The sequence below is a fragment of the Patella vulgata genome, chromosome 5 (assembly GCF_932274485.2).
Source record: "Patella vulgata chromosome 5, xgPatVulg1.2, whole genome shotgun sequence".
NCBI classification, from domain to species: Eukaryota; Metazoa; Mollusca; class Gastropoda; family Patellidae; genus Patella; species Patella vulgata.
In genome coordinates, this window is record NC_065883.2 from 15,244,146 (window position 1) to 15,270,827 (window position 26,682).

The window sequence follows — 26,682 nt, forward strand, 5'->3', positions numbered from 1 at the left end:
CCATGAAATGATTTTGCTTTTTGAAAATTGCAGATATAGTTAATATACTAAGCCAATTGCGATGCCGCCTTCTCGTGGGTTTATGAAATGATCATCATTGAATTGGGTTTGTAGAATTGTTCAGTCAGCATTTAAATGAAGTACGAAGCACTTACGACTCATGTTCCCCCGGCATGACTATATGAAATGATTCCCTAGATGTATTTAGTATTATAAGATCGAAGCCCATAAATATTAAATTTGGGATGTTGAAAGATAAGGACCAAGTACAGAACCTTGAGGTACTCCATATATAACAATACTGACTTGTTACTTGCCGGGGAAGATGATGTGAATTACATGTCGAAACCACCACGGTCTACTGTCTATCACCTTTAAAAGAAGGTTGATATCGCGTCATTGCTTCGGGAACATGACTGTCTATTGGCGTGTTGTTAACGCTATAATAATTAAGCCAGTCTCCAATAAAACACTCGGGATTATTGTGGGGTATGAGACTTAATTGTCACGCTATTAACAATTATACATGTCACTATTTAGCCTCGCCCCCACCGCCGGTTTCATTTTATAAGCTACTTACACGCGTAACCTTGTGGGGAATTGGGTTTATAATACAGCATTCCAGACAATTTTGTCAAAGAATACTATTGTTACATCTACCCATTGTTGTGGGTATTACTAGAGATGAAGACGTCATTCTACATACCTTTATCTCTCACCTGTAGTTATTACGAATTATCCAGACTCAAATAGCTCATTACTTCAATGTTATGTAGACTTTAAGACTGGGTTATACTTCCTAAAAATTCATTGAAGCAGGAAATACATTATAACTAATTGCTGAATGGTGGATCAATTTTGTTGCCTTTTAGTAACAAAACAATTAACGCGTTACTGTAATTACTGGTTAGAAGGTCTAAATTACACCCCTGGTTACTGAATGGAAAATTTTCAGTTATTCCATTGTGTGATGGGTTGTCTGTCGTCAATGTTTTTCTGTTCTGTTTTATTCATAAGTACGAAAAACGAAAATATTTGAAAAAATATTTGTGAAGAAAAGTCTAGACTCATTATATCTTAGATAGAGCGTGGCCGAGTGGTCGAACGCGTGTGCCTCAGAGAGAGAGAGAGAGAGAGAGGGAGAAATGGGGTTTAACGTCCACTCGACACAAACTAGGTCATTTCAGGACTATCATATGGTTTAATTTTATTTCAATAATTCGCTTGCGCATAGGGGTCTTTAGCAGTAGGAGGAAACCGGAGGACCCGGAGAAAAACCCACGAGGTTGGACAGGCGACCCTACTCCTTGTCACGTACAACCGGGGATTCGAAAGTGTGTGCTTCAGATTATAAGGTATGCCCAATAGAGACAAAGGTATTGAATAAAAAGTGACCAAAAAGGACAGATAATCCTGCACGTCATATTTGTATGAAATCTTTTAAATTTTGGATCTGATATGTAAAGAAATCAGCGCATTAAGTCTATTTAAATGTATCAAGATGCATTAACATCGAGATATAGTTCGAGTTATTCAAGTGGTTTCCGTCGATAATCTTTCAGTAAACAGAAATGTGTATGTTTAGACTCCGTATCAGATTCTTTAAGTTCGACGAATAGAATAAAATCTACTGTTATCGGGGTCACTTGACCAAATTTCTGGTAGATGAAAGAGGATCGACACCTATATATTGTAGACCAGTCAACAATATATCGAGTTGCCTGTATAGATGTTTTTTTTATTAAGATAAACAGTCATGCCCTGACTACAATAACAGTATGTCATTGAATACTGTTAAGGTAAATGAGAATATAGGTATTTTGTTATATGTATGGGTCGCCACGTCTATTTCAAGTATTTTATGTTGGTGCTATTTTAAAAGAGTATTTAGTCCTAGAGTGTCATCTATTCACCCAATATTTTCGTGCTACCGTTAGTTTTAATATATTCGCCATTATTTCTTTTTCGTCGTTTGAGCTCAACATCAAAAGTATAACTATTTCTTTTCGGATTTGTTTTGCGCTTTCGAAATTTTAATCCACTTGATCTAAATGTTAAAGGCTACCCGAAGATTTCGTCAAGGTCAGGAGATGTAAACAGAGCTAGCGCTAACCATAACCCTAACCCTAGCCCAAATCCTTACCTTAACCCTTACATGACCATGACGAAATCTTCAGGTGGCCTTAATATTTAGACCTTAGACCTGCAGACGGTTGGAGATTCTTGGTGGGATTGCTGAGACTGCATTGATTGACCACCTCTGTTACTACAGGATATGGGTCTTGGTTCCCTGATTCAAACCCCTCTCCACCCCACACCCCACGGGGCTCCCCTTATATGATTTACTTCTCAGATTTCACCATTCATAAATATTGCTAAAATCCACAATGTGATAGTCATTCGAAAATGAAATGTTTGGAATTTAATATATCCGAAATGAAGTTTTGAAATATTTCTGCTTCTGTATCCCCCCCACCCCCTTTCAGATTTTGAGACATATTTATCTTCCTTTAGTTCACTTCATAAAGTTATTCGATCGATTCTGATCTCTCGAGTCTCTTAGATACCCTTTGTACTTTATGCATACCAACTATAATTAATTTTTAATCGCCATAAGGAATTGTAATGATTATTCATCGGGTGTAAGTGAACTTCCAAATTAAATTAGAAATACCAATAAACTACATTTTAAATTTGTTTTTACCGAGCAACTATCTGGATTCAAACTGTGATAATGGCTAGTTTCAATGCCAATGCACAGTATGGGTGGTTCGTAAACACCATATGCATTTCGTTTCGTTGTTTGATGGGTTTACAACTTGAAAGAAACCATTTTAAAATGAGACACGTTGAGCATGTATATATAATTGAAACGTGTCTGTTTTAAATCATTCAGGTGGGACAAACAAAATGTGAACAATGCTATCCCAGTTAACATAATCAAAATGAGGATTGTGTTATCAAACACAGCGGCACCCGAGTGTCTCGGGTTAAGATTGAGGGTTAACTGTTCTTTCATTGGTTTGGCTTAACGTCTGCTTCCATCAAGGATGTTTCCAGTGAAACTCGCCAGAAAAACTTATAATGCTAGGAAGAGACTGGGAGGACGAGAAAGGATTTCTTTTCTTCCATTCACTGGTTTAAAGGTGATATCATGCCTTTTGAGATGTTACAGGGATACAGATACAGGGTTAGCCGTGTAGGATTGGGGTAATTATACACATTGCCGGATTGGTGGGCCCAAGGCCCACCTGTCAGGTCATTGACCAAGGCCCACACAAGTACGCGCAAACCCATTTTCCAAGCATTTCAGACCAAAGCAGAAGAAGGCAAATTTTTTATTTCCTGATACAATTAGATAACAGAATGACCTAAGAACACTATCATTAGATGTATTTGAGAATTCTAGTACACTTCTTTTTTGTGTTGTTTGTCAGTCACTTTTTTCCTATCTTTTCTTTCTCCTGTCCTCTCCTTCCTTCTTTCTTTCCCCCCCCCCTCTCCTTTCTTTCTCTTTTCTTTTTTTCTTTCTCTTTTTTCTATAGGCTTAGACCCACTTTTTTTTAAAAAAATGGACAGGTGGACAGGTGGGCCCAGTCCGGCACTGATTATACACTACAGTATAGGGTCTTCCGTTTAAAAGGGGCACGGTTTATCTCATTGGGTGATTTGAGGCGGAATGACCCTGTAGCAACCAACCATAAACCTGCGTTTATTTGAATTGAACTGACCCCTGACCTCATCCTAGAATTGGGGAGATGCCTTGTTTAGGAATGATTTTGATCCCCCGCAATGATTTAGGGTTAACTGTTCGGGTTAGGGTTGGGTTTAGAGTTGTTTCAACATAACCCAATAAAAGCAACCTCATGGTCCTTTTTATTCTGTTATGGTATAATTGTATTCCGTGACCATAACAGTTTAGATTTTAGACACCAAGATTACGATCCTGAGAGAATTAGAAGCTGGGATATACATGTAGGTTCTTCCATAGCGAATAGCTTGAAGATCCAAGATGGCCGCCATAATATATTTGGAGGAAGTGGTGCCAATCATAAATGGAAAGTCAAGCAATGGATAGTAACACCTGGGGAAAATGTAGCGCTTTTGTCCGGAGAGAATTTGAAGCTGAGAAAAACATGTAGGTTTTCCCATAGCGGATAGCTTGAAGATCCACGATGGCCGCAATAATATATTTGGAAGAAGTGGTGCCAATCATAAATGGAAAGTCAACCAATGGGTAATAACATATGGGGAAATGTAGCGCGTTTGTCCGGAACGTTGACACCCACTTGGTAAACTGTCTGACTTTTTAAAAGACAAATACTAATCACGAAACCTACTCAAAATTTGCTTGAAGAAAAATACACACATATATTTGTTACTTTTAGCTTGAAACTGTTAAGTAGACGATAAGTTGTAATGTTCAAAGGAAAATTGTTTTAAGGAAGGGCAGGTAAAGATTTTGAATAGTGTTTATGAAGACAAAACTAATAAGTAGTTTGAACAGGGGATAATGGTTAACTACATTCTATATATCTGCTAAAAACTTGAAATTCTTTTCTTTAACAAATATAAGCGTTAAATAGTTGAACACTTAAATCTACTTATACTCTTTTCTGTGTTTAAAAAAATATCCCATGTTTGAACAGTTGAATTCAGACTTGAATGTACCCAAGTTGAACCAACATATCAAATCTCCCGGTTTGGATTCGACCGGATTAATAATGGGTCCATCGCATATATTTTACAAACAAACTTATAGGTGATACTGGTTTGTGTTTATGCAGAGTATGTCGAATGTTGGGAAATTTTCAATTTATCATATCTTTTTAAATACTGAATGGAATCGAACCGTTTTGAATCTAATATTCCTTTCAGATATTCAACGTTCACATTACTGTAGTTTGCAATGGGTTCAGAAACCTTCAAATGACGGTTTGTGGCTTAAAGGGACACGTTATCTTAATGTTCCCAGTTTATTTCTGTTGAATTTAAAGTACTATACATGAATTAAATCGGCCAGTAGACCGGCTAAAAGTGACAAGTGGTTTGTCAGGGTGTTGGTTGTGGAAGGGGGCGTGACTTTTTTGTAAACAATATTTTATTTCAGGAATTTATGAAAAGGGATCAGGGAACAGGCAAAGCCTATATCACCCCTCTCCTGGGACATGACTTATACTGCATTAGTTTGATAGTGTAAGCCAGTTGTATCAATATACAATTCAATACAAAAAAAACCGCACCCTTCATTGTCCCGTGGTGTAATAAATAGTTTCACATTCTTAAAATATTGATTAAGAATATAAACTGGTTGTAATTGTTATAGGTTGATATAGACAGACATTCCAACTCGGTTGATTTATACGTTTAACCACAGCTCTTATTATACTCAGCACGACTCCAATCTCACACATACTGATGGTGGTGGTTGGCTTCTTTCCCTCGTATAAAACAAATCAGTACCTATTGTATTTTATCAAGCAACGTTAACTAAAAATAATCATTTATTTTCGTTTCATTTTTGAATCAAACGTAGAGAATGGATGGTGGACTGAGTCTGCGTCACAATCGCTAATAATGACCCATTTTAAAGGGCGCCTTGCTCTATTATTTGAAACCTTAAAATAGACGAGAATCGGTCAAAAGGCACATTTGAATATTATAAGAATGTATATAAAATGATTTATATTCACTTTTTAAATTAAATTATTGTATTTTCTAATCAATTCTGTTCTGTAATATATGTGAATAGAGCAAATTGAACGACATTCGTTTACGAGCACCCAGTCCAGACTATACATTTTTTTATTATTAATTTGTCGTTTGCGAATCGGCTATTACTAAATACTGCCGAATTGTCTTATAGGATAAGTTTTAATTTGTTCATGACTAATGGCGTCCTGAACCAAAGAATACACGACTCGTGTACTGATTATATTATGTCCATTGTGTCTTAACCTCAATTTTTGACTTTTCGGTGGCAATAACCACTCTCCCTTAACAATAAATGTAGAACGTCCCCTAGAATATTAAATATATTATAGAATGATATACAGTACACATGTATAATACCTTACTCTATATTCTACACAATATTAACAATTTATACACAAAAGACTGTATAAATAGGCTTTGACCCATCGGCCTATTTCTACATACCCAGCACACTTTAACATTATGGAGCTTTATTGTTCCCATCAGCGACATGTTAAAATATGGAGTATATATGAATATTATTAGTAAACCCCCTATAGCTAAGCAAAAATGATTTATTGTTATTTTTGTTTAGACGGCAAAAAAGGTGAATAATTTTGCCTTTATCATCACATCCTGATGTCAATCAACATGTCCATTACCATATAAACAAAGATATTATTATTGAAAGGGAACTTTTAAAGTTTATACCATGGTGCGTAAAATTATGTACTTATCGCTTTATTGCATCTTTACCCTTTCTGTTTTAGATTTGTGCCAATTCCATTCAATCCAGACTGGAGGTCCCGTCTTGGCGGAGAAACACCAATGGGACTAACATATGGTTCAATATTTTACGCTTGCGCGTAGGGATCTTTAGCAGTGGGAGGTTGGACAGGCGACCATACTCCTTGTCACGTACAACCAGGGAATCGAAACCACATTAGCTGACTCAATGACAGACCTTATGATACAACGCGTACGCGCTAACTATTCGGCCATCGAACCCCCCTGTACACATTGGCGTACAGGTAAAAGAAATGAAATGAAATGGCGTTTAAAAACGTCCTACTGTTATGCTCCAACCGGGCTAAAGAAGACAGGCATCCGAACTTCATTAGCCCAGTCGGTACACAAGAGTAAGACGTTAAACACCATTTCATTTCCTTTTTAGAATTACCTCATTAAGTGGGTTGTCTCTTTATGATTTGTGACACATTAATTCAGTCCAGACTGTTATATATCGTGTACATGTTTAACTCTTAGTACCGTTATATCTATCTTTTATCAAAACCAATGCGAATACGTTAGAAAGCGAGTGTGCCATACAGAAAATATGTTTTGTCTATAGGACAATATGACAATCTTATTAAGAACTTATTAAGAGTTCAGCTTTCTTTGCCTGCCTAACAAAGCAAGGGGGGTAACTCTCTAAATCGGTTGGTCTCAGACTAGTAATTCTTTCCCACTGTCACGCTACGATTGAAATCGTAGTTTTAATCGTGGAGTAATCGTGGTGATCCTATCAGGTCTTATACTATAGGGACAATCCTGTCGTAACGCATCGCACGACAGTGGGAACCTAGCGTAAAACAATGATATTTTGAACATCCCGATCATCTTAATCTTTACAACTACAAAGGGCCCAACATCTGAACGGGGTTGACAGTTTTAATTTGTCCCGAGGCTTGGTCAAAGGTATCTATATGCAGTGACGTTGTTTTAGAGCCAATTACTCCAATTCATGTCTTATGTCTTCTTACTTCATGATCCTTCCGCCTCAAAATCGTGAACACTCGTCTTCTATTCTAGACCAAAATGTCAAAAATAAATTGACATGCAAAAAGGAGGGGGGGGGGTGTGCTATAAATAAACGCACTGGGATCAGGGGAAGCAATTACTAGTTTTTCAATAATTTTGTTTTTTGAGACTATGTTTGCACAATTTCCCATTCTACGTTAGAAAACGGTTATTAAATAGCTGAGCAGACCGACCATCAACAGAGAAAAGGTAAGTAATAAGAAACCCATCTTCAATAGAAGGCTTGATCTCGCCTTAACTACGTACATCTTATCAAGCCCATCACGTAATACCCCGCATATTTTAGCACTAATTTCGATTGGGTATAAGCCCAACTTGTGATCCTATCAGATTCCTTCGTTAAAAATATGGTTACGATTATCAAGTCTCGCGCTTCTAGCTCAAATTTCTACATGTGACAATCGAGTTGCAAAGTTCAAGGTTCGATCAATGTCAAGGTTGCTGGAAATTTATGGTTGATCAAAAAAAGGCTGTAAACTTGTCTATTTCTTTTTCTATGGAGGCCGCCATATTTGTTTACAGTGTTTTATGTGCCACGACCTCTGATTGGACAATGCTAATTAGTCACGTGTAAACACAACGAGCGCAAAAATTCAGGAATTGTTGAGTATTGAAGCAACGGCTAGATGTTGTAAAACTCGCGGTCGTTGCTTCAGGAACATGTAAGAAACCATATTAAATAGGTGAGTATAAGAAACAAATTAATAACAATATTATTTATTCAATAACATAATAATGCCGTAAGGATGAATACATTGAGCAACTTTCTGCGATTCTCTATATATTCTACGATGTAAATGATCAACCAAGAAAAGCAATTTAAAATATTTTAAAGGTGCATTATGTAAGAGCTAAATCTGCCTCTTGCAGGTCTTTATTTCGGCTTCAAATGTCATATTAACTATTATTTCAACGTTTATTAACATGACAAGCCAATAATCAAGGCTCTAGACCATCGGATGGTGGGGATTTAAACAGATTAAAACACGGTCGCCATTTAATGATTTAAATAAAAAACGGCGGCGAATCGAGGCAAAGTCTTGAATAACAAGTACCATTGTTACGATAATAAACTATCCATCCACATTGTCAAGGAGTGATAACTTCGCTCAGAATAAAGTAATTTGAATTAAATTGATTCTGCATTATCTATTTTGAACTATTATAGAAGAACGACCAACTCTTTATCTAAATCTTACATAATGCGTCTTTAACTAAATGCGTTTTAAATTCGATTTAATTTTAGGAAATATAGGACTTTGCCATGTATTTTAAAAATAATTAACAATCAAATGGATGATCGAGACTTAGTCTCCTTTATCAAGCACTGTTGCTACGATAATAAACAATCTACGCTACATCTTCCAACGCTCATAACTTTTCTCAAATTAAAATAATATGATTGAAATATTTGTCATTATCTATTTTTGAACAATATTTGTCATTATCTATTTTTGAACAATATTTGTCATTATCTATTTTTGAACAATATTATAGCAAGAATTGACAGCTCTTTATCTATATTTTACATAATGTGTCTTTAACCTTCGTTATACGGTTGGCAATACTCATAAGAAGGCAATACTCATAGTCTGATAAATGGATCTAATATTTAAAAAACACTATTATATACACTAATCTATACAAATAAAACATTACAAAATTACCCAACCATCATATCAAATATAAATTTTATAATTTTTTTATTTAGATGTAATTGATATCCGGATCCTTGGAGGGCAAAACTGTCAGAATCGTGCCATATGGTAAAAGAAAACAATAAAGGCTCCCGAGACTGCTCCATACTGATAATATACAGAATATGACACGGACCTGTCAATCAATACAACACAGACCTGTCAATCAATACAAAACAGAACTTTCAATCCATTGCTGAGATATAGACTTTTAACTTTAAATTTAGAGTCATATAAATGTTTATTAGTTTGCAATAAACATACATTACATTCGTATGTCAATTGCAAACAATCTACACACATCATCTCATATCACAATTATTAAAAATACAGTATGACGATAAATTTCAAAACTTTATCATTAATCAATAATTACTAGTATGACTAGTTATGAGAAGGCCTGGCACCAAAACACAGTGATTATTTGTCATTAGAATTGAGCTTTATTATGTTATGTCAAAAACCAAGTCCGAACAATTAAAGATCGTTGCCCAATCTGTCTATTTCATAAACAACGAAGTCCATTTCTGCCGTCGTCACGTCTAAATTAGAGACAATCATTCTGAAGAAATTCACCCGATTTCCTTCCGGTTGGTAACCAATCAACATCGTACCCTGTTCTGTCATGCGCTGTTTAATCGTTGGTGCTACCTGAAATGATGATTAAATTGCTGTAACAAATTGGTGGTTTTAAATGGGCCAGATAGCAGAAAGGAGTTCGATTCTGTAAGTGTAATGGAATGAAACGAAATGGTGTTTATTAACGCCCTACTTTTATGCAATGACTGAGTTAACGAAGACGTGCACGCCAATGTGTACACAAGGGCAGCGGTATTTCGACTCATTCAAACGACCGGTAAAGTTTACCATAAACTGAAACTACAACGCTCTTTAACGTCATAAAAACAACTTTGGTATGCGAATTACGTAATAAATTTGTCGTCTGCTTCATTGAAATCATATATATACATGGTTAATTTAGATGCATTTGACATGTCCCCTATACACATATATATAAAATGTGCCAACAGATAAAAAAAAACGCAGACACATACAAACTAACTGAATAATTGTGAGAGCGCCCGATCTTAAAGTAGCCTGTGTGTTTGTAGTCTATTGTTTACTAATTGGCAAATAAATAAAGTGGTTTCAGGGTAGAAGCGAAATTTTCTATAGCATTCTTAATTTCTTCTGGGGAAGGATTTTCTCTGTCTCTTTGGTATCAAAAGGTGTCGAAAATGCCTTCGAATAACTCAACGGTCAGCCATCTTTTTGAAGCAGAAACAGACTTAAGGTTGGTAAGCAAGCCCTATACCTTGCTTGGGACTTGTGCTAAGATTGACTATGTTTAAGAACGAAGTTGTGCTTAAGTTTTTTCTTGGAACACATAATAACGTTCTTGTGCTTACAATGAAGTCTACTTAAAATCTAAGCACAAGAACGTTCTTAAGAATTTTCTGGGAACACAAAATAAGGTAAGTTTACTTAAATGCAAAGTCTACTAAAATCTAAGCACAAGAACGTGCTTAAGAATTTTCTGGGAATGGGGCCCTGGATGCCATCCTTATGGCTTGAATTTCATTACACATGGCATTAGAGCATAAGTAAAATAATGGAATTAATTACCTTAGAGAGTTTATCCCACCAAGCTTTATCTTCTGTCTGTCCTCTCATACTAGGTGGTATATACCAGAACCCGACATTAGTACATTGAGGCTGAAATAATCATAACGAGGTATATAAAAACATGGAGGTAAATACACTCCAAGGGCCGATAATTCCAGGGATTATTTTCGATCTTTTGTTTGTTTTGCAAATGCTAGGTTCTCACTGTCATGCGTTGTGTGACGATAGGGTTGTCCCTATTGTGTCTACGATCTGGTACGTGCAGATACGTTCGGATATGTTTTGATATGATCAACACGATTGCTACAACTGACCTCAATATATGATAAGACCTGATAGGATCATCACGATTACTCCACGATTAAAACCACGATTTCAATCGTGGCGCGAATCGTGATAGTGGGAAGCTAGCATAAGCAAAGGTGGTATCTTTTATCACGGCGGAAATGCAGAATTTCATATAGCCCTTTCTTGAATTGAGTAATGAAACTGCACTTAACAACGAAAAACTCTCACTATAGTCACATGAAAGCCGGAAGTACCGTCAATATCAATGTGCAAACATGCTGTTAATAAAGAGTTTGTTCTTTAAAATGGAACCTTGATTTCATAAATAATAATATTCATTTCTTGTGTTTTATAATTTATAATGAACAAACTAACCTTGTCTAGAACAAGTCTAAAACCTTCTGTATCACGTAGTCGGTTCGTCAAATATCTAGAAAAGAATAAAAACTACAGTGCATAGAGGCAGACGGTATGTTCAGGTTTGAAACCTAAAATATTCAAAACGACCACAATAAATCCACACTCGTAATATCTACTGGTTAATACGATAGAATTCCTTTCTTTTTTCCCTTGGTATAAGCTATATGCTAATCAAGCCATACTTGTAATATTTGTTGGTTAATCTATAATAGTATTTTAAACATTCCGATCTGCTGAATGTTTCCCAGAGTACCATTTCTCGCCTTTGCGATACGTACCGACAGCGAGGTTCAACACGTGAACGCCCATAAGCTCAGGGCAAGCAAGAGTGACCCCACCTGCCCTGGATCGGCATATCCGGTTACGTCATTTAAGGAAACGGTTCACAACAGCGACCTCTACTGCAGTAGCAATTCCTAGACGGCGTAGGATCTCAGACCATACAGTCCATAAACGCCTACGTAAAACCGGATTACGAGCCAGACGTCGAGGTTGAGCTGTTATTTTGAAATACGCCACCGACACCGTCAAAACCGACTTCAATGGGTTCAGACACGCAGGGTATGGCCACAGCTGGAGAACAATTTGGTTCAACGACGAGTCGCGGTTCCAGCTGCACCGAGGCGATGTTAGAACGAGGGTATATCGACGACGAAACGCCACTATGCGTTTCTTTTTTTGAAGAGTATATAGGCCTATCACAGTCCGGGAAACAATCAGGGCCTCTACTTACTCGGCGCAATGGAAGATATTGTTGATATCTTTCTCGTATTGTTCATCTCCTTTAGCTTTCCACATCATCCATACTTTTAATACGTCAATCTTTCTACCACACTGTATGGACTTATCACCGGTATCATAAGTCACATCATAGAACTTATCTTGTTGAAATAAATATTTAGCATGTGCTGAATGACATTCTGCTAGTAGAGTCTATGAAACAAATAAATAGAACAAAAATATATTTAGACGTGCTTGGGTCTATAAAATAAATAAAATGCAAGATGATGTTAGCAAATATTAAAATATCGTTCTAAACGCAATCCAAGTTTGGGCAAAATCGAGTCACATAAAGTGATAATTGTTAACTATATAACCAACAGTCATTATAGATGTTTTAGATAAAGAACTGACTGTTCTTACTAAATTTATAATAGTAATAGGCATTGATAAATCAATATATTGAATACTTCACTCAAAATAATTTATTCTGGGCAAAGTTAAGAGTGTTTGAAGGTTTGACACGATAGTCCCGATTGTCAAGTACATCGATTTTATCGTTTAATTATTAAATATTGAGAGTTCTAATCTATTCAATATAATAAGACACCCGATGGCCTAGAGAGTTGATTATGGGCTTGTTGTGTGAATAGGTGTCCAAATATTAATTTATGTAAATAGGCAGATTTAGCTTTTTTTTTAAAACCAGATTTTCAAGATTGTGATCGTGATTATGATCTATGTTTATGTGTTACATAATATGGCTATAGTAGCGGTAGCCATCTTTCTGAAACTCAGCGCGAGTAACCTTATCTGACTTATTAGTAGGACTGAATGTATCATTACAACTGATATAGATTAAAAGTAATAGAATTAAAATTAAAAGTGGATTAATAGCTAGTGGCAAATGTCAATGTCTACAATAAGAAAGATGAAGAGAAACATCACCATTTTACATTAATATTTTTGTTTTTCACTTAAAGGGGCCTAATGGGAGATTATATAAAGAGTTGACAGTTCTCACTATAATAGTTAAAAATAGATAACGTAAATAGAATATGCTGAAAATGGCTCCACTCTGAACCGAGATATTAGCTTTTGAATTTTAGGCTAGCCTCGAAGATCATTACGAAAGTAGATACGATAAAAACAAAGCCTTGATTATCCATTTTTACGTTTAATCATCCTTAATAAAATGTATTCCAATCCGCTAAATATCGAAGGCTAGCGATGGCATCGAGAGTTGATTATTGTCTGGATAACTTAATTAATGTCTAATTAATAATTTAGATAACATTTCAGGCTCTTGCATAATGTATGTTTAATATCACTTGATTTAATACTATTTACCCAAAACAAATTTCCCCGAGTAGTAAATCCTCGTTTGAACACACATAACCGATTAATATAGGACTTTATCCCTGGATACTAAATCCAGGATTAAAGGATTAGATCAGATGATTAGTAGATATTAGAAAACACAAATGTACAAAAATATATGCATTATAAAATTATGTCAATGTATGGTGGTTACAAGAGTAGCGGTATACCATTATTGTATACCGTTTATACCTTATGTCTGGTCAGGAAGGCCGCAGCTTGTAGGGGCGCTCCCATCATTTTATGCGGATTCCAGGTGACGGAGTCGACTCTGAAACACATTTAAATCATTCTCAAATCAAGTCCAAGAAGATATAGATTTAGATTTTTATTTTTAAAGGAACTTAATTATCCCAGTTGTCTTTTTATTTGCCAATTAAAGCTTTCTTTATTCTTAACATAGAAACAGTGCTCCGACACAATATTATGCACGATATTGATTGACTGACTGAGTAATTATGGACAGCACATGCCCCCAAAAGTGTAATATGATTATGATTACGAATATTCACAATGACATCCTAAAACATCGAGCTGTTTTTTTTAATTATTTATGTTGACTGTATTCTCTATCCAGAACATTATCAAAACCGCGTATTTCGCCCTCCACATTGTCTCAATCTTTTGACACTATCACTTTTACAATTTCATGATTGCCTATATTTCTATATTAAACTGGTGTTCCTTTAAACTTATTAGGAAAATAATTTCTATACTATCATGAAAACCTATATTAAAATGGTGTTTCTTTAAACTTTTTAGGAAAATATAATTTCTGTGCTATAATGATTACCTATATTTAGAATGATGTTTTCAGGTAACACACTATTATGGAATAACAATTACTCTGGTTTATTTCACTGTGACGTTTCAACAAGATTTCACAAGTGATTTTTGATTATATGCTTGATAAGGACTTGTGAAATCTTGTTGAAACGTCGCAGTGAAATAAACCAGAGTAATTGTTATTCCATACATAGTGTGTTATCTGATTATGTTCCAATTACTAAATGCCATTCAAAATATAATTTCTATGCTATCATATTTACCCATATTAAAATGATGTTTCCATAAACGTTGTTAGTAAAATAAAATTTCTATGCTATCATGAATACCTATACATTAAAATGACGTTTCTTTACACTTGTTAGGAAAATATATATACCGGAATATGTGTTTAGGACATTTTAATGTTTAAAAACAGTTTTACAGTACATTATTTTATCCCAGGAAGACAAGGTTAACCACAATAACCAAGATAATTAAGTGCCTTTAAAACAGTGACCTTATAGACAAATACAAACCTTTCAAGGCCAGCAATCAAATGTCGGTACTTCTTTGATAATAATACGCCTCCACCCCAAGCTGCATCCACATGCATCCAAATACCATGTTTCTGACAAATATCTGCTATAGCGTTTAGTGGATCGTAGGCGCCAAGAACAGTTGTCCCAGCCGTAGCGTTGACCATAATTGGAACACGACCCTAGGAGGATTCAATTAAAAAAATATAGACACATCCGAGAACCAAAATTAAAACAAGCCAGCAGTGAGGTTGATGGATGACACTTATTAATTCTACATCATCATAGTTACGTCCGTCAAAAACATGAGAGACGGCGAGGACATCCAGCTTCACCCCGAGCATGAACTTGTGTGTTATTTGCTCATATTCAATGTCGCTTTATTGTGGGTAGAATGGCTTCTTGATAGATTAGAGACTTTCGGTCAATTTTAAATTATTAGCACATATATCTTTATGTAAAGCATAAAGCAATCAAATTGACGATCTCAAATAGCCGACCAGAACATGCTTCTGATCGAACTTAATTATGGAAAGTCTTGAAATAAAGCATTACATAATCCAAAATGTTTTCAATAAATAAATTTACCTGTGCCGTAACATCTAGTATAGTAGATTCTAATTTCTCGGGTTTCATTCGACCAATCTCGTCAGTTTCTACCGGTATAATATTATCTATACCTAGACCCAACATCGCCGCTCCCTTCTTCATAGAATAATGACCCTACAACGAAATACGTAAAACAAATCTCTTCATTAAAGTGGCGGGAACCTCGCAATCAGGACATGGCATAAGAAGCCATGCGAATTTAAATCTAAACCATGATTCTACCTTGGATATTAACAAGACATCCAGCTATAAAAAAAGTAGCACTTCTGCCTTAAACCTCCCCATTCTATGAAGAAACTGTCCTGCTACTACAACTAGACATAAATGTTTAAGCAATGTTGACTAAGGTCGCTTTTAGGGCCTTCCGGGATTTGGATCCCCGATTAAGCATAGTAGATCCACCGCTGTTTAGACATGTGCAACCTAACATTTAGAATTGAAATGCTATTATTCCAACGTGTACATAGGACGTCGGTTTTTTGCAACAACCATGAGACTAGACGCTGTTTCTTGCCAGGCCCTCCGTCCTAAACCACGGAAGCCACGCCGGAAATATCCTAAGAAATTTCTCGGCCAACACCGAGATTGAACCCGGCAATTTTTGGTTAGCAAACCAGTGCCTTTCTCACCGAGTCACAGTAAGATATATCCCTAAGATATTGAACGTCTCGGCATGTGTTTTGAGAGTGAGACCAGGTTTAACTGGGTACGGTGTAAATAGGTCTTGATGAAGCAGACAGGTAGTATACTTTTTTTGTAAACAATATTTTTATTTAATTTGGAAATGGGTTAGGGAACAGGCTAGGCCTATGATGACCCCTCTTCATGAAGTATATAATTAAATCAGATTTAAAATCTCACCTTATCAGAAGTAAGTACGCAAAGATTAGGTAGACCCTGCATGCCTTTTGTTTTAACTTCAGGAAAAGAATTGAATCTGGCTAAATTTATACCATACATGTTAGATACAGAGCCACCTAAAATAGTTTTTGTTTTATATATACATTAGTCATTGTAAATTAATGATTGTTTGTCGTCAAAAGCTATGTGTTCAAATTATGTACTTATCTAATAAATCATTGATGTCCAATTTATTCACAGCAAGCCCAAATTGAGGCTGATGTTCCCTCCCCACCCTATTTCGGTACTAACATATGGCTCAATTTTATTTAAGTAAATCGCTTACGCGTAGGTTGGACCGGTGCACCTACTCTTTGTCACGTACAAGCGGATAATTAAAACCAGGACATATGACTTATGACAGACAATTGGTTTTCTCAATGTTATCAAGCAAATGATAATAAATATAATATACAGAAAGGCTTATATACAAAAACAATTAAGCAATTTTAAACATTACAATATATTTACCTGGACAGAAAATAGCATCACCATCCGGAAAACCGATTAGACTCAGCATCTTAGATAGAACTGTCTTCTCCATCAGCGTAAATACTGGAGCAACTTCATATGTATATCTGACAAAGACGAAAATACAGTCAGAATTGTCAGGATTCTTTCCCGCTGTTGGTCGAGAAAGTTCCTCGGAATTTTCCAGCGTGGTTTCCTCCTGTCTTATCCTAGTATGGACGCTGTTCATCACCAGACTCTCCGTCCTACACTGCACTGAGTAGGGCAAACCACATTGGAAAAAACCCGGGGAACTTTTTCGACAAATAGCGGGAACGAACTCGGTATCTCCTGGTTAGTGAATCAAAACCTTCCTCACTGAGTCACCGTGGCTCCCTATTGTAGTCATTGTAGTACTTTATGGTATAAATATTATTAATACTTACTTGCCTTTTGTAAATATAAGATTTATTTTTTTTATATTTTTGGAGAGAACGTATATATGCTTTTGCCTGTTGAATAAAATATTGTTTAAACTTACTGGCTAGAATTTAAGGCATCTGTCAACCAAGCACCAGCTAAACCATAAGAATCTACACCTGCCCATAGTTGGTTGAAAAAATGAGGATGACCTAAACAAACAAATAAAATATTGTACTCTTGGTGTAATCAATGCTATGAAAAATGGTGTCCAAACGAGCACTTCTCCCGCCCTTTTCATTTAGTTTGAATATTGATGACATACATTTGTTTCTATTCGTTTCACTTCTGCAATCTTTTTATAATTTATCGGAGTTACGGAATAATTGAGATGTAATTAATAGATACAAACTATTCAGAACATAAAAGTTATTCGTGGACCTTCGGCAGTAAACCAGCAGGGAATTGATCTCTCGACTAGGGCGTCCGGGTGCCAGTCTCGACATGGCCCCAGAAGAACCTTCAGGATTTTTCAAGCCTGGTGGTCCCTTTGGGACTGACCAACGATCGGATGGATCGAAAAGCCAAGGTTCACCCGTGTACACATTGGCAAGAACGTAAAACAACTCTTACCGGTTGGAATTCTGCACAGTTAACACCATACAAATAAAAACGACAAGATGTTAGTCGCAGAATGACGCAAGTATTGTGTTGAAGGGAGATAGAGATAAATGGGGTTTAACTCCACTCGCCACAAACTAGGTCATTTCGGGATTAACATATGGTTCAATTTTTATTTCAATAATTCGCTTGCGCGTAGGGGTCTTTAGCAGTGGAAGGAAACCGAAGGACCCGGATAAAACCCACGAGATTGGACAGGCGACCCTGCTCATTGTCAGTACAAACGAGGAATCGAAAGCTCGCCACTTGACTCAATGACCGACCGTCTGATCCAAGTTAACCATTCGCCCCCACCCGCTCCGGTGTTGAAGGGACATTAGACCATATTCCTTAGTTATTAAAGCAACGTTGTTTCATACTGGCCTGGCAACTGTGTCTGAGAAGATATTATTATGATATGATTTTACCTGTTTTTACACTATACTGTACGACTTGACGACATATATCTAATAATACTGGTTTAGATGTAGAGCTTTCAGGTATTTGTAGATCTAATATTTTCTCTAATTCATGTGGATGTTTCCAATCAATAACTTTACTAGATAGAACAAATACAATCGGTATTATAAATACTGGTTATATAGGACGTTATTATTCATTTTCCTTACAAGATATAATTTGAACAACAAACAAGAGCCAGGGTGTGCTTTATCGTCAATCAGTGGGTTGGGTTAGGCTATCAATATATTAATAATTTCTCAATGAGAAAATGTCTACACTTGTCGAGTCTTAACGCCTATCTTTTTACAAAATGTTGTTCAAGTGATCACAACAAACCGTTTAAATTTCCGCCTTTGAGTGGATTAGCACAAATCTATTTTGGAATCCTTTCAAAGCCTACCTGTGAGGATCCCTTCCATCTCTTAAAGCATCTTTTACCATAATCTCAAATATATCACGTAAAAACTGCTCATCTACAGTTTGACGCGGTACTGAAATTTAAAAAATAAAGCTTAAATTTAAAATAAAGCTTAAGTTTAAAATAAAGCTTAAATTTAAAATAAAGCTTAAATAAGGTTTAGGGCAAACAACAGATTTGGACTGTCTCCCTGAAAAAAGTATAATTCGATCATTGTGTGAACCGAACTAACGGTTATGCCAATCGCATATCCTGCAAATACACAGGAAGTAGTTCTATGAATACATTTACTGTTTATTACTGAGCGACAAGGTAGCCACGGTGGCTCAGTGAGTAAGACGTTGGCTCGCTGAGTTGGAGGTCAAGTGTTTGATCCTGATGCAGGCCGGAGGAGGCCTTAGCATGGGAAAACGTTATAGTTGTCCACATGGAACGAAACTAGAGGTCGCGTGTACGCATTGGCGTGCACGTAAAAAAAAAAACGTTGGCAGTTGGAATTCGATATAAGAGTAGGCACAAGTGCATAGCATAATGGCGTATGCCCGTCTTCATTAGCCTAGCCGGGGCCGAACAGTTGGACGTTAAACCCCATTTCATTTTCCACCATAAAATTGCATTAAAGCTTGAGATTAAGACGCCTAGTCAGTTATACACAGTAAATGTGTTCCATAGAATCGCGTCATGTGTATCGCTGTTCCATTTAGTCAAAATTGAAGTTAGGGAATTACTCAGGTATATACTGGACTAGTTCTTAAAAACCGACCCGGGCAATAGGTCTGCCCATACTTCATTGATTGTTTTTCAACGGTATTTGAATCCTACTATCCAGGGGTGCATTTTGTACCTGGCAGTTCCAGCCCACAAGTATGGCTATAGTCCGCCCATGTGATACCACATTTATCTATTTGAATGTGAAATTGATTACCATACACATCATTATCTATAGTTTACCGGGCATGAGTCAATAATAACCTATTTAACATCAAAGAAATTAAATTGATGTATTTAATGTTTGACTCGCTGAATGTGAAATTTATTTTAAGATATTGTAATATACCTGGGTGGGTATTTATCACTGATATTATATTTATTGATTTCACGTAACGCTACGTACACAACAACAAAACGTTCACTGTAATAGGCTATATTTAGCATGTCTTTGAAGATAGGCTTTTTATGTCTGTCCTTGTATTTTAACTGTTTATTCGTAACCATGCTTTATGACGAGGAACAGAACAATTGACGAATAAAAAATAGTTAATTTTGTGGAGTCTATATTTCGTTTCACCGATATGATTATAGCACGTGGACAAACATTAATACACTATCGATATATAAATGAACAAATATTAAAGATACTTTATGCAAAATTTAGATTAAGAGCTGATAGTTCTCGCTATAATTGTTTAAAAGTGGATAGTGAAAAAGGAATATGTTAAACATTTCAGTCAAAATAACTTATTCTGGGGGAGGTTATAAATAGCGTAGTCTCGATTCACATTGCTGCCATTGTTAAGATAATAAACAAAGTTTCGATTATCCATTTTTAAATTAAATCATCAAATGGCGACCGTGTTTCAATCCATTAAAATCACGACTATCTGATGGTCTAGAGAGATGGGCTTGGCATATGAATAAATGTCTAAATAATAAGTTATGTAACATATAATAATAGGCAGATTTAGTTCTTACAAAAAGCATCTTTAATACCGACGTGACATATTAATAACCATTTCCATGGGATCTAAATATGAACAAGATATTTAGAAACCGTGGCCTTCTTCAGGGTAGAAAAAACAAATCCGTGATTACTATCCTATGTCAACTAAAAGATTTATTTTGTTTTAAAAAACCAAATAAAATCAACTATTTACCTTTCCCCGAAGCTTGTGATGTACCGTTAATAACATCGGCTGTATTGTTTGTTGACGACATCGTGACTTTTATCTAAAATATAAAACACACATCATGACGTTTAACTAAAATATAAAAACCACATCGTTACATTTAACTAAAATATAAAACCCACGTCGTAACTTTTAACTAAAATATAAAAACCCACGTCGTGACTTTTGGCTAAAATATATATAAAAAAACCCCACATGGTTATTTTTTATCTAAAATATAAAAAACACATCGTTACATTTAACTAAAATATAAAACAACGTCGTGACATTTTAACTAAAATATAAAAGACCACTTCGTGATAATTAACTAAAATACAATATGAAACCCATATCGATACAACCACGTTCAATATGTCATATATTCACATATGTAGCAGGTTCATTTTTTGCCCGCTTTCATTATTGTAAGCACAATGTCAATAGAGAACATACATGATTTTGCAAACCTATGTATGCATTATAAATGTATCTGATTATGTGATACAGGTATCACAGTTACATTAATCTTTGAAAGCTATAATTACTTACTCTAATCCAAACCAATTTACAATAACATATAAGAAAGAATGCCAGAATAAGAAAATCGATTATTAGTAATCATATGATGATAGTATAGCCTTATCAATGATCTCGTGCTTGATAATATGTCTAGTAGGCCCAAGTCAAAGCGGCAGTGACAGTCCAATAAAATATAGAGAAAAACGATTTTACGTCCACTCGTGACTTATACTGTTCGGTTATATTTTAATAAGTGGCTTGCGCGTAGAGGTAATTAACAGTGGGGGGGGGGGGGACCGGGGGACTCTGAGAAAATATGGTTGGACAGGCAACGCTACTTCTTGACACGTACAAGTTGGGAATCGAAACCAAGACAGCTGACTCATTAAAACTCGTTAAACCATTCGGACCCCCCCCCCCTCCCCAACAACACCTCCCATCAATAAAATATAAACGAGTCATGGCGAGAATATTAAGTTTTTTATATTTGAATATAAGTGAAATAAATGTTGCCGGGCGAAAAATTTTTATAGCCCCCCCCCCCCCACACACACAAAGAAAACCCCAACCCAACAACGTTTCTTAATGTAGATGGCCCTTTACTCAAGTTAAAACTGCTGATTAATTGTGACCAAGCTAATTGTGGATATACTTAATATAGATAATCATTTTACCAAGTCGACCGAATGTACACTGTAATACGTTCACGTTCTCCTAAAACCTAACATACACGGGCAGATTTAATATAGATAGGCATATAAGTATATAAGTGTGACAAATTAGCATTTCGCCACATGTTTAACATTCCTAAATTTGTATTAACCGCTTTTACTCTCGCCTCAGTATACATACTTTGATAGCGTTGCATACAAAGGCACGATGCCGTATGTTATAGGCAATGATATTTATTTGTAGGGGAAACATTCAATTTTACTTGCCTTACACTGCCTTGGTCATATTTTGTATATGCCTGAAATAATTTAGTAGTTTTTGGGAGAGGTGGTCAATTTTAATGTTAAGTAGGGTAATCAAGGGAAGTTAACTCTATTTCATTTTTAGAGTCGAATTTTACTTTTTACTTATTTAAATAAGTATATATTGATATCATTTATGTTTCAAAATCTTTAATTTCATATGTTTTAACTATGTTTAGTTAGTTTTATGTGAGACATTGGTTCGTTTATTTTATTAGATCATATCTAGTTAGGGACTTTACCATTAAGATATTTATAACATATAGTTCTTATATGTGGCTATGTATTGCATATACAGCAGTATTCTCTCACGTTGTACGATACTTTCTGGATAATCAGATCACCGTTGAATCGGTTGTCTACGGGGATATTGTCTACGAGTATAATAAGTGAATGTGAGTTTTTGATGTCATTAAATTTTATGAGGTGATAGATATGTATTGTTCTTCTTTTACAAGAAGATGAATGTTAGAGGTCACCCTTACTTTACGTTTACGATTAAACCGCTCGTGCCGTAATCTCTTGTTAGTGTTCTTTTATTAGTATTGCGTGTGACCCACCATAAATAAATATCTCCAAATATCTCGACAATTGCGCCACAATATTTATATATATGCCAAGCCTCAAATCAGTTTCACACAATTATAGTCACTAAATAAACGATCATGTTGTACTTAATAAGCTATGACCAGTAATCATCTATAAATAATAGACTGAAAACTGGTTCCAAGTTGCGTCCATAACATCCAGACACTTTTGAGTAAAAGATAGGTTACGTGCCCTTGTTTTGAAATTAGTCTCGCTTAACCAGTCTATCGACCATTCTACGTCTGATTGACAGGTCGGGATAATCAAGACTACTTTTTTACGAAACATAACAGAAAGCTAGAACAAGAAATTGAATTTAGAAATAAGCACTTTAGACAACTCAACAATTGTTTTAAGAAACTTGTAAAAGTAAAATGAAACTACTGCTAGTATCATGTTCCTGCTAAAGAAAGTGATTCAGAGATAGTATTTGTACTAAACCAAAAGATGCCGCTCTTAACGGTACAGTTAATGATAAAGCAATTTAAAAAATAAAACAAACGTAATTACTAAAGCTGCTGTAATAACCAAGAAGCTAAATTTTACTGCTATTCAAAATCGTCAACAATAGATTTTTTACGGCTGTAATAGTTGATATATTTGTAGAGAATTGCACGTGCCATGGCTATTTATCGACTCAAAGCGAGTGCGGGGTAGTCAGAAATCAGTTCGCGACACGCAACTGAAGCGTGCACATTTAGCCGTGTCGAGACCAACTTTCTGTAAAGTGCACGGGTCATCCTAGTATTGCGTGTAACATAAGTACTCAACTGTTACTGCGAGTGCTAGTGCAATTAGGACATCACGATACAGGTAATACCCTCACGTTCGCATACAGCCTTGCACACACGGGCAGATTTAATATAGATAGACATTTAATTGCTCAACTGAATACACCGCGGTACATGTAATACACACACGTTCACATAAAGCCTAGCACACACGGTCAGATTTAATATAGATAGATATAAAGGTACTCAACCGCGAGTACTAGTACAAAGACACCACGACACATATAATATACCCACGTTTGCATAAAGCCTGGCACACGCGGGCGATTTTTCCCTCGATCGTTCGTTCTTGGTGTTTAACGTCTGCTTCCACATAAGTGATATCGCAGACAAGACATAGGAGAGCCGAAGCTGATTCCTGTTTTTTAGAATATGATTTTGCAATCTTTCCATTTGGCCTTAGGCCATGGATTTGGTTTAGTGGGAAGTTCTTCCCTTTATTTAATATAAAACATATCGTTTGGTAGATGATCTCGTCTGCTTCTGGATTGATAGATGTCATCGTTTTAGTGTTTAGGTGCCAGGCCCGTCTTATCGTGGCCTCCCCTTACTCCACTAAATTTTTCCCTTGTTGAATCAATGAGGAAGAAGCAATAAGCAGGCGGCATTTCGGGGATTGCCAACGCCGATCAAAATGGCTTCGCCTATAAATGGAAATTTAGTTCAGACTGGATGACAATATGTAAGAACACATAATTTTAAGTGATTTCAATGTGACACGTGCACTGCGATTAATGTACGATTTCAGAGCTAGGCCTACAATAAACTCTTTGTCACCGAATATCTGGCAAAACATCGTCGACAGAAAAAGTTAATATCCTGCACACGGACACTTTGTTTTGTATTAGTACAATGTCAACAATTAAATGTCGCTTAAAATTTGTCTTTAATGTCGTGAATTGAACGCAGATATGTGAATTTATGACATATTTTTTTAATTTTTTAATTCTACTGTGAAAATCTGATAAAATTTCCTCAACCATTGCTGTCTGCTTTACTTTCCCAGTGTCATCGAAAGTTATCTTTCCTTCTTTGGAGCATTCATTTTAACAATTTTACATGTAACCCGATGACCTTTGACCCCAAGAACTCATGATGTGTTAAAAGACAAAAGACAAATGTCAATTGACAAAGTTACTTAGTCGAAGTGTATATGTGAATAAGTTGTGTTTGTAACGTTAGTGGATTTTTTTTTTCAAAACACATTTGAAATTTGACATTGACATTTACATTAACGGCATTATGTATTTTTATAACGACATTTGTATTTTGCATCTTAGGTATAGGTACTTTTCTATGATGATAATAACACTTTTAACATACATTTAGTTTTGGCCCTTAAATCCCGCCATACATTTCTACCCAAATGTGTAATATAATTAATTATACAACAATATGTAATGATTCGGACAGTTAATGCGTTATATTGTTTATCGTTCTTCACGGTAGACAATTTTCGATTTAATTTATTTATCGCAGTCGAATGGTGACTTGATCGTAGGAGCCGATGGTTATATGTGGTCATTATGTCTGGTTCCATCCACAGGTCAGAGAGAGAGAGAGGAATGAGGTTTAACGTCCACTCGACACAAACTAGGTCATTTCGGGACTAACATGTTTTAATTTTATTTACATAATTCGCTTGCGCGTAGGGGTCTTTAGCAGTGGGAGGAAAGCGGAGGACCCGGAGAAACCCCACGAGGTTGGACAGGCGACCCTACTCCTTGTCACGTACAACCGGGGATTCCACAGGTCAGACATTAAATTAATATTACATTGATCAATCTGTGAGTTAGTGGAGTAGAACGGATAACGATAACATTGGTAGGAAAACTAATTACTTTACACAAGTTATAAACAAAAAATTGTATGTAGCTGAAAATATGGCCATATCACATATTATTTTTTCCAATCGATGAATAGAGAGGACGCTCTTTTCAGTTCTAAAATCCAAAGATTCAATTAAGTTACATATTCTCCTATATAATTGTTTTATTCATCTGAAAAACGCTTACCTGCTTGCAGTTTCTAAAATCCAATATTCAATATTACTATTAGGCCTTTGCTTTGTGTTGATCAATACACATTTATTTCCTTTTCAGCTTGTGAATAACTGAATAATGCTGATTATTCTCTGAACGCATGCAGACAGGCGGTGGATGTATATAAATAGCAACAGTGTCGGTAAATTTCCCCAACATGTTCGGGTCATATTGTCTGGCATTGGTAACAGACGCTCTTTTTGTCAGTGTGTAAAATTGACGAACATGTGCGTTAAATGGTGAAATCTTGCTACAAATAATAAATGATAAAATCCAAAAGCTAAAAGCATAAATGAAATAGCCATTAACAAACCTTTATTGTCGTGATACTGACTGTCTATCCCAAACAATAAAGAAATTTGCCCAAAGGCAGTATTATTGTAGGGGTTAACGTCCGCTATAAGGTGTTTACCGCAGACTCTATCTATCCAATAGACAGTAAGCTCATTAAAACCGGCTATTTCCCTCCGATTGGGGAAATTTACTTTTAATACAAGGTCAAGGCTGAAGCAAAATCTGTCCGATCTACACATTTATGAATCCATTTAGCTGGGCTGTTTTATATTTACCTATTACATTTAGAAAGATTAAAGCACTTAGATAAGGACAACACGGTCCTACACACAAACCAAGGACACGTAGGGTTATTTCTAGTGTCAATGATTTATAACTGTCGTCAACTGTCAGTCAGGATTACTAGGGGCGTACATATCGATTTTGTTTGGGGCCGAGTGTTTAGCAAAAATGAGACCGACTGATGCATACGTCCCTAATTCGAGTGACGCAGCCACGAGTCGAGCACCGCAGGTGTGATCTTTTTAGGGGGTCGGGGGGGGGGCGCATTCTCCCTCGGAGAAATTTTTGAATATAGAGGCCCTGAAATGCCATTTGGTGGACTTTGGCGGAAGATTTTGCATTTTGCAGAATTCTGATGGTCAGAAAACACTTATAACATGAGTAAAATTTAGTACACGAGAATTCATGTTATTTATTAAGAATTTTACAAGGGTGAA

The 26,682-nt window shown here is 35.9% G+C and overlaps 1 protein-coding gene across 3 annotated transcripts; it reads right to left on the reverse strand.

Annotated features, from left to right (window-relative positions):
* Positions 1-8,216: 8,216 nt before the first annotated feature.
* LOC126821460 (cysteine sulfinic acid decarboxylase) lies at positions 8,217-26,154 on the reverse strand. Of its 3 annotated transcripts, none has more exons than XM_050549894.2 (14): positions 25,983-26,143; positions 20,744-20,816; positions 18,852-18,942; positions 18,418-18,548; positions 17,451-17,541; positions 16,931-17,037; positions 16,421-16,536; positions 15,539-15,673; positions 14,951-15,132; positions 13,839-13,917; positions 12,280-12,479; positions 11,502-11,556; positions 10,839-10,928; positions 8,217-9,863 (listed from the first exon to the last, which is right to left on the reverse strand). In XM_050549894.2, the coding sequence occupies exons 2-14, from the start codon at positions 20,802-20,804 to the stop codon at positions 9,690-9,692; spliced, it is 1,512 nt and encodes a 503-aa protein (XP_050405851.1). In that variant the 5' UTR covers positions 20,805-20,816; positions 25,983-26,143; the 3' UTR covers positions 8,217-9,689. The 3 variants fall into 3 exon arrangements, with proteins under 3 accessions (XP_050405851.1, XP_050405852.1, XP_050405853.1); XM_050549895.2 differs by lacking the exon at positions 25,983-26,143 and adding an exon at positions 25,643-25,778; XM_050549896.2 differs by lacking the exons at positions 8,217-9,863; positions 10,839-10,928; positions 11,502-11,556; positions 13,839-13,917 and having other exon boundaries at positions 12,338-12,479; positions 25,983-26,154.
* Positions 26,155-26,682: the final 528 nt, after the last annotated feature.

Coding starts and splice junctions, on each gene's coding strand:
- LOC126821460 (XM_050549894.2), bottom strand. CDS start 20,804: ATGTCGTCAACAAACAATACAGCCGATGTTATTAACGGTACATCACAA. Junction 13,918..14,950: donor TTGATTGCTGGCCTTGAAAG/GTTTGTATTTGT, acceptor AATGTGTTTCAG/AGTCGACTCCGTCACCTGGA. Junction 9,864..10,838: donor GGTGGGATAAACTCTCTAAG/GTAATTAATTCC, acceptor TCATCATTTCAG/GTAGCACCAACGATTAAACA.